This window comes from Gallus gallus, chromosome 3 (assembly GCF_016699485.2).
Source record: "Gallus gallus isolate bGalGal1 chromosome 3, bGalGal1.mat.broiler.GRCg7b, whole genome shotgun sequence".
In the NCBI taxonomy this organism is placed as follows: Eukaryota; Metazoa; Chordata; class Aves; order Galliformes; family Phasianidae; genus Gallus; species Gallus gallus.
In genome coordinates this window covers 52,150,620-52,163,209 of record NC_052534.1, presented here as the reverse complement: position 1 = coordinate 52,163,209, position 12,590 = coordinate 52,150,620, and the positions used below count along the sequence as shown (strand labels likewise).

The 12,590-nt window shown below is 41.1% G+C and overlaps 2 protein-coding genes across 4 annotated transcripts in view; one reads left to right on the top strand and one right to left on the bottom strand.

Moving 5' to 3' along the window:
* Nucleotides 1-12,590, top strand: part of PEX3 (peroxisomal biogenesis factor 3) — a 57,026-nt gene that overhangs the window by 26,167 nt on the left and 18,269 nt on the right. The window lies entirely within an intron of this gene.
* Nucleotides 3,061-12,571, bottom strand: ADAT2 (adenosine deaminase, tRNA specific 2). 2 transcript variants are annotated; one of them, XM_419709.8, is made up of 6 exons: nt 12,491-12,571; nt 12,291-12,395; nt 5,783-5,933; nt 4,717-4,823; nt 3,323-3,395; nt 3,061-3,202 (listed from the first exon to the last, which is right to left on the bottom strand). In XM_419709.8, exons 1-6 carry the CDS (start codon nt 12,530-12,532, stop codon nt 3,162-3,164), a joined length of 519 nt encoding a protein of 172 aa, XP_419709.1. In that variant the 5' UTR covers nt 12,533-12,571; the 3' UTR covers nt 3,061-3,161. The 2 variants fall into 2 exon arrangements, with proteins under 2 accessions (XP_419709.1, XP_040554417.1); XM_040698483.2 differs by lacking the exon at nt 3,323-3,395.

Below are 12,590 nucleotides of genomic sequence, written 5' to 3'. Positions count from 1 at the left end.
GAGGCGAAGCATTTCAGCTTCTTTAAATGAACCGGTTGGATCTATTTACTGCCGTTCTTGAAGCCTGCTCCGTGGCAACAGACACCAATTGATACAAATAAGTAAAATAAATAAGTGAAAATGAATACCGTCATTTATAAGCTGCTGCTCTGAGCTCTGCAGGTGGCAGTAACAAGGAAGGTCATTGCACCTGACTGTTTTTCAGGACTAGAGCCAAAGCCTTCAGTGCAGGCCCCCAGCAAGCAGACAGCAACAGTCCTTCCAGGGCGTGCATCAGCACTGCAACTGTTGGTTCCTGGGGTGCTTCTGGGCGGTTTGCTGCAAGATATTATGCGGTAGCTGCAGTTATAAACCAAGCCTGTGTTTCTGCACACATAAGCAACTGTCTCCTTCTCCTTAAATAAGCATTCCAACAAAGGATTATTATTGTTTTTTTTTTTAATCTTACCTCCTTCCTCCGTTTCATAAATGCTCTTTCTTGTAAGCTCACTTTCTGCTCTGAGCCACTGAGGCTGGTGAGCTCATCTGCTAATAACTGTCATGGCCCCCCTTCTGCCTTCTTCCTGCCCATGCACTGAGGTTAGCAATGGAGATGTTTCTCTGAGACTGAACTGAGAGCCTCCTGCCCACATGAAGAGCTGCAAGAGCCACTTCTGCTGCGGTGGGAGCCTGGCACAGTTTGCAGGTAGAGGAACAGCACTGAGCAGAGGTGAAAGAGGTAAGGGAATGACTGCACGCATGCCAACTGCCAAGACATCGCGCTGTGGTTCTCCTGAATGACTGCTCTTTGAACACAACTCATTTCTTTACTACAAATACCTGTGCATCCGCATTTGTTCTTGCTTAGACAGGTAATGGGCTTTTAAGGAGAATGGACTTGAAGGGTAATTTACCACTCTGTTCCCTAAACTACTTCTTATACTTAGGAAAGCATCCAGATGTGTCTTCTAATACTACTGCAAATGGTCAACAGAGGCATCTCTTATAACCTTGCTGTAATACAAGGAGTTTTAGCTTGCTATGTGATTTCTCTTTCTTGTCTCCTATCTAAAATGCAAATGATGGTCCTTGATAGCTCTTGACAGAAACTTTATTTTTGACCCCTTCAGTCTCCCTCAGCTCTGAGCAGGACTTAAACTGTTTTCAGGTGACAGGTTACCCCCGGGTCCTAATAGAAGTATTTCTATTCCAGTTGTGAAGACTGCAGAATTAGATGCAGCTTTTAAAAGTTTTCTCTTACCAGCGATCTTTCTGCTCTTTTCTGTGGCTCCTACTGTCACAGCGTGCAAATACCAACAACATTCTTTGAAACAACGGGGAAGGAAAGCTTTCTTTGCTGCTCAGCAGCACAGGTCCTAAGAGACTTAGGTTATGGCCCAAAACAATACATAGGCTCCGATTCTTACCGTCACTGACGTCTGTGACAAGCTCAAAGCCTACAGTCTTCCTTTGATTTGAACTTTAGAGACTTCATTATATAAAAATGTTAGTCTGCTCTGAGAATGGAATGTAAGTATCTGCACAGATAAATAGCTAGCTGGTATTACTAATAAAATACCACAACCACAGGTGTGACTGTTTATTTACAAGAACAGTCACTGCAGTCATTAAAAATGGTCTTTGTCTAAATAGCTCCTCCAGCAGAGCTGCCTTTTTCATGAGCCCTTGGAGCCCTGAAGCTAAAGGAATCTGTAATTGAAGATTTTTGCTTATGGACCTCACACCTTTTGCTTATGGAAAGTACTTGAGAGCAATGTACTGAGTACTGCTAAGAAATGGTCAGTGGGTCAGAAGGATGGGACAAGTCACAGATGTAAAAATTAAAAGGGTTTAAGTTAAATGGACAGTGCTTCCAAACTCTGACATTGGCTATTACAATAAAAATGCTTCTTTCCCGGATCACTTGCAAACAGCCACTAAATAAGCAAAATATGAATTCTAAGCTATTAGGAGGAGTGGTGTCAAAGTAATATTCTTAATGCTCTTTAAGAAAAAAAACACACAAAACCACACTTTTGAGCATACCTGTTTGAAATATCCAAAAGGTTTAAGTGTACTCAATTTCTGTAGTTAGATTCTAACCACTGCTTCACATTAAAAAAAAAAAATGATTTCTCAAATTGCTAAATATTAACTCTTTAAGCCACAGTTTCATGCTTAAGGTAAGTACCCACTAAGAGCAATACAGTCAAGATTGTACTGGGTTTGTATTCTTAATTCATTAGTGGAACTGTAAGGCCCTCTTCTGGATTATAAATTACTGCATGGCCAAGCAAAGTACATGGAAAAGATAAAACCAACCAGCACTGGGAAAAGATACAGTATCTCACAGACATTTTATTCATACTATTACCAATAGTTCTCGTTTTCCTATGTATCTGCCCACCGCAGTTACTACAACTCAGTAGCTGGGAATAACTCCAACTTCTTAACAGATTCTTAACAATAAAGCATTTCTTATCCTAATATTCATGAGAGATTTCACATCTTCTGCAACTTTGTATGAAAACACTGCTTTCTGGAAAGCCAAATGGTACTTGCTTACGCTCATTAGCAATAGCACATACAAATTGAGACATGCAATCTTGCACACGTTTCTGTAGTCTACATGACTTCTGGAATTTGTCTGAAAATCTGCTATGTGCTAGAGGGAGTGTTCAAAAAAGAACTGCTACAATAGTCTGATCTGAAATCTTAAAGGACCGTCCTGTGCCTTATATATCTTTTGATTCAGCCTACACACAAGAAATGTGAAGGTCTTACAAATGTAACCTTCCAAGAGATTTACTTATCTGCCTAAGCAAACATTTGCTATTGAAAAGCAAGATGCTTCTCCAGATAGAATAGAGGAAAATACTCAAGAATGTGCTGTGCAGAATGGCATCATTATAATGAATTCATCTGGCTGTAAACAACACAGCCTGGACCATGAATTTTCATCTCACTCATGAACAGTCACTTACTCTTCTTTTTGGGAATGTATAGTAACAGGAAATCAGAGACATACATAGAGATGCAAGACAAGGCAGCATCTTATTAGTAAAAACGCTTTACAGAACGTATTTAATATGGTTTTATTTGACTGTACATCCTGAGAAACACACCGAAGAAAACTTCACGTATCACATTTCTGTACACCTCTCCCTCACGTCACCATAGGACTACTTACGATTGTCCTTTTTCCGTACTTTTGATTTTGGTGCTGCAAAGAAGGAACAGAAACAGAGGAAAAACCATGAGAAGTGAATTACAAAATACGAGTGCCAGCACTGTCTTAAGTTACATCGTGGGATCAAAATAGATCCGTTAATGTGAAACCTACCATTGGGATTTTCTTGTCTGTAGAAAGCTTTTAACATCTCCACTGCGTCTTTGGCACGATAGCCAGCAATGCACTGTTCAAATTACAATGGTGAGAATCTGAGAATTACGCAGTCTGTGCTTCACAATAACGCCTTAAGTAAAGAATAATTGTACTGTCTATCCTGTACTGTACTGTCTATTCTGCTAATTTAACATGTACCTTTAACTACTTGAAGGTCACAACATTTCCTTTCCAGGTTCCTAATACATTTTAAAAATACCAGGTTGAGGCTCAGTAGAGCGTATAATTTCCCTAGTTACTTAAAAGTTACAAGAATGTTCTCAATTCTTTCCTCTGAACATACAGAAATATTAAATATCACATGCCATTGTCAGCAAATGAACACTTGCAGTTTGGACTCTACAGGTTAACTCAGATGCTTAAGATGTTAATAGCAGAGTGCCAGAAAGTACTGTCCACTGATTGAAATTCCTTCTGAGCCTTGAGCCTTTAGTGTTTATTTACAATGCTGAATTTTATTACTTTTTGCATTCACTGAACTACAAATGTTAAGTGTGGAAAAAAACTCTAAGGACTCTAGTCAATATTCGGGTATAACACAGGATAATCTACAATTGTTTGTAACGTAATAAATGTAAGGCTATAGTTAAACTCTACATATGCATACATATGCATAGGCATTTAGGTATGTAAGTATAATGCCATAAACCATCTACAATTATGTATACTATTCCTCTGTTGAACACTTGCCCAACCTTTCTTAAATGAGGAAGATGCCTCTTTCTCTCCAGACACTGTTCCAATGCTTTAGTAACCTTATTGTTCAGAAAAGCTTCTTCATGCCTAAATTAAATCTCCTCTGCTACTTTTGTAGTCCATGTTTATTTTCAGATTTGAACTATATGAAGTAGATGTAAGGTAATGCATTTCACCTTATATATGTATGGACTGAGAACACAAATACATCATACAGTCACTTCCAGTGGCTCAGTTAAAAAACAATAGCCTAGTAAATTGCTGGTAGTTGATCTCTGTTACGTGTTTGTACAATCTGCAGCTTAAAACAATTTCTCCTTCTCTCCCTCTGTAGAATACAGTTACTGTTCTAAGCAATGCACATCTTTTAGATATATTTATTCCTTACCATGAGTATAATTCTTTTCTTTCCTCTCCGATAGATCCTCTTAGATAATTTATGATTGTTATCAGGATTTCCCTCAGTTTTCTCTAAGGTCTTAATTTTTTGTTTTCTTGTTAAGTCAAGTGCACTTGACATCTGCTCATCTTCCATCTGGGTCCCCTTAAACTGATCCATAACATTCTCAAAGCATACTAACCAGGCCAGGCACAGTATATTAGCTGAAAACAAAGGAAAACATTTTATAGCTTACTTCAAATGGTTCTCCCGTGTCTACGATATCATCAGAGGAAATGCTCAAAACTGAACCACAGCCTCCAAATCGCTCATTTCGACAGCCATATACGACTCGTGGAATTTATGTGAATGAGTTAAGGTATTAAGTAAAAAGCAAGCAGGAACTAAAGTAACCTGATTCAAGTACTCATTACATGTTACTAAAATGTGCTTGTACTTTTCAAACTAAATTAGTTTGCACTGTAATTCTTCCCTCCTAGAACCAAAATTTACTTCTGAATAATCTAAGATGCATTGCTGAAGATGTACATTCAGTGTTTCTCAGAAAATAAGTGTGAATCCCAAAACATATAAAGCCACGTAACACTGTTCAAAACCCAACAGTGAACTGAGATCATCCTATGTTATGTACTAACAGATATTTCTAAGGTGTATTTTTATACCCTTGACAGGCTGAGGGAGCCAGGCTTGTTCACTGGGAGAAAAGAAGGCTGCAGGCTGACCTCATTGCAGCCTTTCAGTACCTAAAGGGAGCCTATAAACAGGAAGGGAGCCAACTCTTTGAAAGGATAGATAATAGCAATAAAAGGGGAAATGGTTTTAAGTTGAAGGAGGAAGATTTAGGTTGGATGTCAGGGAGAAGTTCTTTACTATGAGAGTGGTGATGTGCTGGAACAGGCTGTCCACAGAGGTTGTGGATGCCCCATCCCTGGAGGTGTTCAAGGCCAGGTTGGATGGGGCCCTGGGCAGCCTGGTCTAGCATTAGATATGGAGGTTGGTGGCCCTGCCTGTGGCAGGAGAGTTGGAGTTTCATGATCCTTGAGGTCCCTTCCAACCTGGGCCATTCTGTGCTTCTGTGATCCTTAAGATAAGTCATTGTTGTAATTGCACCATTTCTCTTTCACTCTTTCACTCTTGTTATTTACCATACACTAAAAGGAGGATGGTACAGACTTTCAAACAGTAAGATGGTACCCATGTTGGCTTTGCCTGACAGTGTCAAGCCCTTCTCTGTGGGCTCACTATGAAATGACTGACACTTTTACTTATAGTTTCCCAGCGTGAATATCATGAAAGGATACTCATCAAGCGCAAGGCAGCCGCACACATGATGCAAGGCTCTACAGTTACATACAATACCGAGTGTGAAAACACTTCCTCGTGATCTTTCTTGTGCTGCTGGCACCACTCAAGGACCTGATCAATTGCCACCATTTCTGCGTGTCGAGTAGCCTAGGAGATAAAAATAAACATTTTCTTAAAGTTTGTATAGATACACAGCTTTCAGCATCTCACTTGTTCAGACATGATGGAAATAGAATACAAAGTCATAAAATTAATCTTCATTCAAGTCAAAGATACAACGGTCTAATTTATGATCTAATCTGATGATCTAATTTATCAATAGTGCAATTCATTTCACTTCTGTGAAATACGTAAGATAATGCTTTCTTGAGAAGTCTCATTCCAGCACACCACTCTGCTTGTTCAAACTGCAGAAGAGATTCCATGAGAAAATATTTTCAATTCCTTGCAGCCCAAGCTGAAGAAGAAATCTTCAACCCAGCACACACAAGATCCGCAAGCTCAAAGCAGTTTTTTTCTTTTACCTGTTTTTAGGCAGCTCTCTGTCATGCCAGCATAGCATAAGATGAGACATGAAAGCTCTACTTGCAGTTAAAGGGAGATCCAAACCCACTACAACAATTCACCTAGCCCACTGCTTGCTTCCAAAGACCAAGAATGCCTGCCAGGTGAATTATTCTGGCAATAGTAAGAAACTGCTCCTAGCTGGTACCTTTCCATCTCTGAGGACTTTCCTGTGCCTGCACAGAATGAATGTATTGTGAATACACATTAACTTTTGTGTATTTCTGGAATTACTTGGCCTACTATGTACACATAGTATTTTCACTCTGCATGAGGTTTAATGCTGCTTAGTAATGCATACATGTACAATAAGATTCTCATGTAACAGGCAGCAGTGTATTTTGCCAACCTAATCTCACAGCAAAAATATCACATAGCAGTAGTTATGAAAGGACTCTCCAGTTATGGAGCCTGGCACTTATTTGAATTAAGGTTGTCAGTATTCTCCTTCTTAATTTCCTTTGGGAAATGGAGGGTTTTAACCCACAAATTAGAATCAGACTTCAGCAATCTGAAGTATACTTCTACCTCTGCTAAATATGTCCTTGTGTGATCTTAAATAACTTCTCAATACATGAATTTACATTAATGTTTTAGCCTTGTGAAGATCAGCGGAGATAATTGTAAGGTGCTGTACGCTACATGGCAAGGACTCATGCATCTATCAATTTGTGATAAGCTTAATATTGCTTTAAAATGTTTTAAAACTCCTACAGAGATCCATATTGCCTGTGCCCACATTAGCAAATAGCGCAGTGCAACAGGAGTGTGTCTGCAGAGCAAAACAGCGCTGAAGACTTGAAATCAATGCAGGGGAGTTCACACTGGATTAGTTCCAGTTTAGTTGTACAGAGTATGTCCATCAACAGCTGGAGTGCATTAGGTATGCTCCAGAAGTGCCTCTTCATGTGAAAGGAAGAGTTTGCCATCTCTGAGACACAATCCAAAGCCTGGTAAGCAGACAAGAAACCGATTTCATGAGTGCACTTGTGATCTGGATTGCCATCATAATGAACCTACTCAGAATAAAAACATGGATCTGAATTAATATGTAGACACGACTGCTCCAGAGCTACTAGTGAAATGCTGCCATGAATCATAGACTCATGAAGGGTCCCTTACTGAACAATGAGAGTGCATCAGCTGAAGTCTTCGTGCACACACCTTATGGAGACGTCAGACACAATGTCCTCCTGCACGCTGATCCCCCAGAACTACTACAGCCATTATAACACACACGTGTAAGTTGAGGCTATTCTAATTTTGCGCCCCTAAAATCAGGAAAATACATCAGTGCCACATTGGCTTTTCAACTCCTGAGCACAAACTGCAAACATAAGCATGTTACAGCACAGTGTCCATACAGACACTAACTAGACCATGTCCCTTAACTCGGCAGAAACAGCCATTATTTTTTTCCAAGTAAAGAAAACTATGGTAGAGGTTTCTAAAAAAAAATCATGAAAAATGTGGAAAGACAAACAGTAAATTTTCATTTACTATTTCTTATAACAAGTGGGCACCCAATGAAATTAGCAGGCAGCAAATTTCAAGCAAACAGAAGGAAGTACTCTTTCACCAAGCAAGTAATTAAATTGTGGCACTCGTTGCGACAGGATGCTATGGAAGCCAACAACATAAAAGAGTTCAAAAAATGTTTAGACAAATTTGTGGCGGATATGTGCACAGACAGCCATCAGCAGCGGTGATCCAGACACAGTCTTGGGCTCTGGAAGTCCCAAAGCTCTTCACTTTCGGAAGAGGAAAGGATGTGCAGGGGAAAGGGTTACACTTTTCTTTTCTCGATTCTTGAGTTTCTTCCTTAAGCATCTTCCTTAAGTCATTCTTGAAGACAAGATATGGGGAAAAACAACTTGACCTTATAGATTTGTCTTAAGGTTTTCTTTTAAATTGAGCTACGACTAGATAGTATTTTAATGATGTGCTCTGTGTAAAACAACGTATGAAAAAAAGACCATTTTCACTTTGATTCACCAACTCTGCTTTTAAATTTGTTGTTGTAAAGTTGAGACACCAAAAGCAAGTAAAAATAGAAAGGGGGAAGAAAACTATTAGAGAGTGGCAGATGGTATTCCAAGGAGGAACTATTTTAAGCTGATGTCACCAGGTAAAAAGCCTTGAGTTATTAAAAGAGTACCCCAAGCAGAGCCAAATGTCTTTATAGACAAATAAAGATACCATCAGTACCCTGAAAAGCTTACCTTCTAGAACTCTGACAAGAACTAACAAGTGAGAGCAAAGGAGGCCAGTGCTCAAAGTTCTATCTTGTCTTGTGGCTTCATTAGTAGTTTAAGAGTGTGAGCAGTGTTTCAGTTCCAATTATCACATAGTGCATGTGCAAGATGCCGTGGGCAAAGACATGTGCTACAATGACCCAGCAGGAGATAACAAAGATGAGAAGTCTGCATGTATCAACAAATAACATAAAGGAAAGAACATTTTAGTGGGAAGCATATGACTGCATCACAAATGTTAATAAAGACACTAAAAAAACAGTTCAGGTTGGGAAAGGTCACATGTATTATAAGGAAGACATTGTAAGGTTGGTCTGAGGCAAGACTGAATAAGCAAGCAAACGTGGGAGAGGCCAGAGGGAACGCAGTGCTGGCACCAACGTGTGTACTTATCGCCAGGCTGTTGAAAACTGGTGTCTTACACAGCCATTTGTTGCACTATTGCCCAATGAATACAAGTAATGACACGTCTAATTATTTTGAAATGGTGATGCCACAGCCATGCTCCTAAAGAAATAAAATAAAAAAACCACAAAAACATCATCCAATATCAACGCTTTCCAGAAGAATGTGATGATCAGGAACTCTGAAAATTACTCACACCGTAAAAAGCAGTATCTCAGATGTTCGTATGTTTTGCAATGGATATACAGGGCAGAAACAGAGTATGCAGGGTAACAAGAGACAGACTGAAGAAATCTGAAAGCTTTTAGCAATTAAATCTTTTGGACAAGATGAGCAGATTAGGAACAGGATGAAAGAAGGCATAAAGCAGACACTGCCTGCACCTAACTGCAGTCCCTTAGAACAGAGGAAGGACTTACACAAGGAGAAAACAGGGAATTCATTTGACATAAAGCCTAGTGGTGGCTTGATTCCTGAGAAGTGAAGAATTGTAGGGAAGGACTGCAGACTTAAATGAATACAAAAGTAAGTAAAGAAGAGAAATTACACTGGGAAGGGAGATACCTGTCCAGAGAAAACCTATCAGCAATGATGCTCCAAGATAATTTTTCTTATTTATTTTTTTACAGTTGGGACATGAGCATTTATTAGAGAAATACCTACATAATATAAGCTACACAAGCTACCAACATGCAATGAGAGATGTCATCAAAATAAAGAGGGTCAGAGTATCACTCAAGAAGCAGATGGTCTTAGGCACAGGAGTAGGGAGAAAACAGAACACAAAGTATAACAAAACAGCGTTAAAGACAAAGACAGCTCCAGAGAAAACGGGCAGACTTTTATCCAGGGAGAGTGGGAAATACTGCTGCTATCAATCCAGGCATACTACAAAGTCCATCTGGAATAAAACATAGTCTGGTTAACTGAATTCAGAAAAGGTGAATCAAAGCTGGAATGGATGTAGAGGAGAAGAATAAGAATGAATACAGAGACAGTATTCCAAGAGGCTTGGGGAAAAGAGGGGAAAACAAAAGCCCAAAGAGGGTATGACTTTAAATACATCCAAGCTGTGTAAAACAAAGAATAGTGTTTCAAGCTTAAAGAGGGTAGATTTAAGTTGGATATAAGGAAAAAATCTTTTAGAGTGAGGGTGGTGAGGCACTGGAACAGGTTGCCCAGAGAGGTGGTGGATGCCCTGTCTCTGGAGACATTCAAGGCCAGACTGGATCAGGCCCTGGGCAGCCTGATGTAGCTGTGGTGTCCCCGTTCATTGCAGGGGAGTTGGACTGGATGACTTTCAAAGGGCTCTTCCAACTCTAAGGATTCTATGATTCTATGCTGGCACAAGAACAGAGAGATATAAACAGATCGTAGAAAGTTTGAACTGGAAATCAGATATTTTCTAGCCACCTAAGGAAGGATGTTCTGGAGAAGCCCTGCAATATGAGGTGAGATGAGAACTTTAAGTGGAACTTGACAAATCTATGATGTTTGCTGGAACTGCCTCAATGGTTCAAGAGAGATTTTGTTTTTCTCTAGGTTTGTTGCTCAATAATGCCAGGAGAAAACTGAAAACACCCACATTTCCCAGTAATTGCCTCTTTCTAACTTACATTTTCTTTTAGACTATATGGAACAAATAACCGTATGATCAGAAATTTGGAAGCACTGAGTACTTAGCATTTCTAATCACTATGGTATAAATATTTATGAAATTAAGCCTCAAAAGAGTTGAAACATAAGCTGAACAGAAACACAGAAATGGCCTGCCTTTCAATGATATGATATTAGCAGCTGATGGTTTCCAAAATGCAGCCGGAATTTTTGAGATCGGGCTACTTGGATTTACGTACGCACCTTCAGGCAGCCCTGATGTTAACATAAAAAAAGGCTGAAAGCTTCCCTAATACTTTTAAGTTGATTATGATTTTGATACCAGCCTTACCACTTACGTTCTGACCATTTATAAACACATGATTTCTACACAGCACTGATATCTCTGGCACAGTTCTCCCAAGAAGTGTCTGCTTGCCCATGGTGTTTACACTTGATTTACCAAAAATATCTGTCTTATCTGCCAACAACATTCTTGAGTTGTGTCAAACTATTTTAATACATTACAGATGTCCTATAACATGAATTAGATTTGTCTTGAGCGGTAAATTTTGGACTTAGAATCACAGAATCCTCAGAGTTGGAATAGCCCTTTAAAGTTCATCCAGTCCAACTCCCCTACAATGAACAGGGACACCACAGCTACATCAGGTTGCCCAGGGCCTGATCCAGCCTCACCTTGAAAGTCTCCAGGGATGGGGCATCAAACACATCTCTAGGCAACCTGTTCCAGTGCCTCACCACCCTCACTGTAGAAATTTTTTTCCTTACATCTAACTTCTACCTGCCCTCTTTGAGCTTGAAGCCACTTCCCCCTTGTTCTATCACCACAGACCCCACTAAAGAGTCTGTCCCCTCCTTTCCTGTAGCTCCCTTTTAGATATGAAAGGTCGCTATCATGTCTCCTCAGAGCATTCTGTTCTACAGGCTGAACAGCCCCAGCTCTCTCAGCCTGTCCTTATAGGAAAGGTGTTCCATTCCATGGATCGTTTCTGTGGCCCTCCTCTGTACGCACTCCAGCAGGTCCATGTCTCTCCTGTACTGAGGGCTCCACATATGAACACAGTACTCCAAGTGAGGCTTCATCAGTTCCTTAACCAACTCAGAAGATTCATTTTCACTTTTTATTACACTTTGAGATTAGATGCATTGAATACAAATTACAGCCAGATCCTGCACTCAGATCCACTTACAAAGATCTTACAAGATCCCTGTTGACTTTAACGGGCCTCTTAGCATATATAAGACCTAAGATTAGGGCTAAAATTGCAAGCATCAGGTCTAAAATTCAAAGGTAGTCATTTCTAGAAGTAACACCTTTGCCAAAGGAATGACTTCTGTAAACGAGACGCGGGGTTTTGTTAGTTATCCAGCTTCCTAAGTCCTTGTCTTCTCCCTCACCTTCCAAACTGAGACTTTTATTCATTTACGGATTCTCTCTTTGTATGGAGGTGTTCAGTTGGAAGAGGATCAAGCGATTCTATGTATCTATGACTACAAACCGGTAGGCCCTCCAGCCGCCTCTCCCCAAGCGCCCGCCAAGCTGCCGAGGCCCGCTCGTGACTCGTCCGAAACGCGAAGAAGCGCGGTGCCGTCGGCCCCTCCCCGGCTTCGCTCCCCGACCCCCGCCGAGCGCGTACACCGCGGCGCCCGCCCCACTCACGTTCTTGGTCTCGTTCACCTCGTTCCTGCCCTTCCCGATCGCCGCGCCGTCGTACACCAGCAGGCAGCCGACGGGCACCTCCCCGGCTTCCAGCGCCTCCTGGGCCTGCGGGCGGACACGGCGCGGGGCAGCGTTAGTGCGGGGACGCGGGACGGCCCTGCCCCGCAGCGCGGCCGTCCCGGCTCCCCGCCCGCTCTGACCATGCTGAAGGCCCGCTCCATCCACGCCGCCTCGTCCTCCATGGCGGCCCGACGGAGCGCGGGCGCTGTTTCCGGGGGGCCGCGCGGGGAGGCACCGCGG

Coding starts and splice junctions, on each gene's coding strand:
- ADAT2 (XM_419709.8), bottom strand. CDS start 12,532: ATGGAGGACGAGGCGGCGTGGATGGAGCGGGCCTTCAGCATG. Junction 5,934..12,290: donor AGGTGAACGAGACCAAGAAC/GTGAGTGGGGCG, acceptor TTTATCTCCTAG/GCTACTCGACACGCAGAAAT. Junction 3,203..3,322: donor CAGACAAGAAAATCCCAATG/GTAGGTTTCACA, acceptor CCTTCTTTGCAG/CACCAAAATCAAAAGTACGG.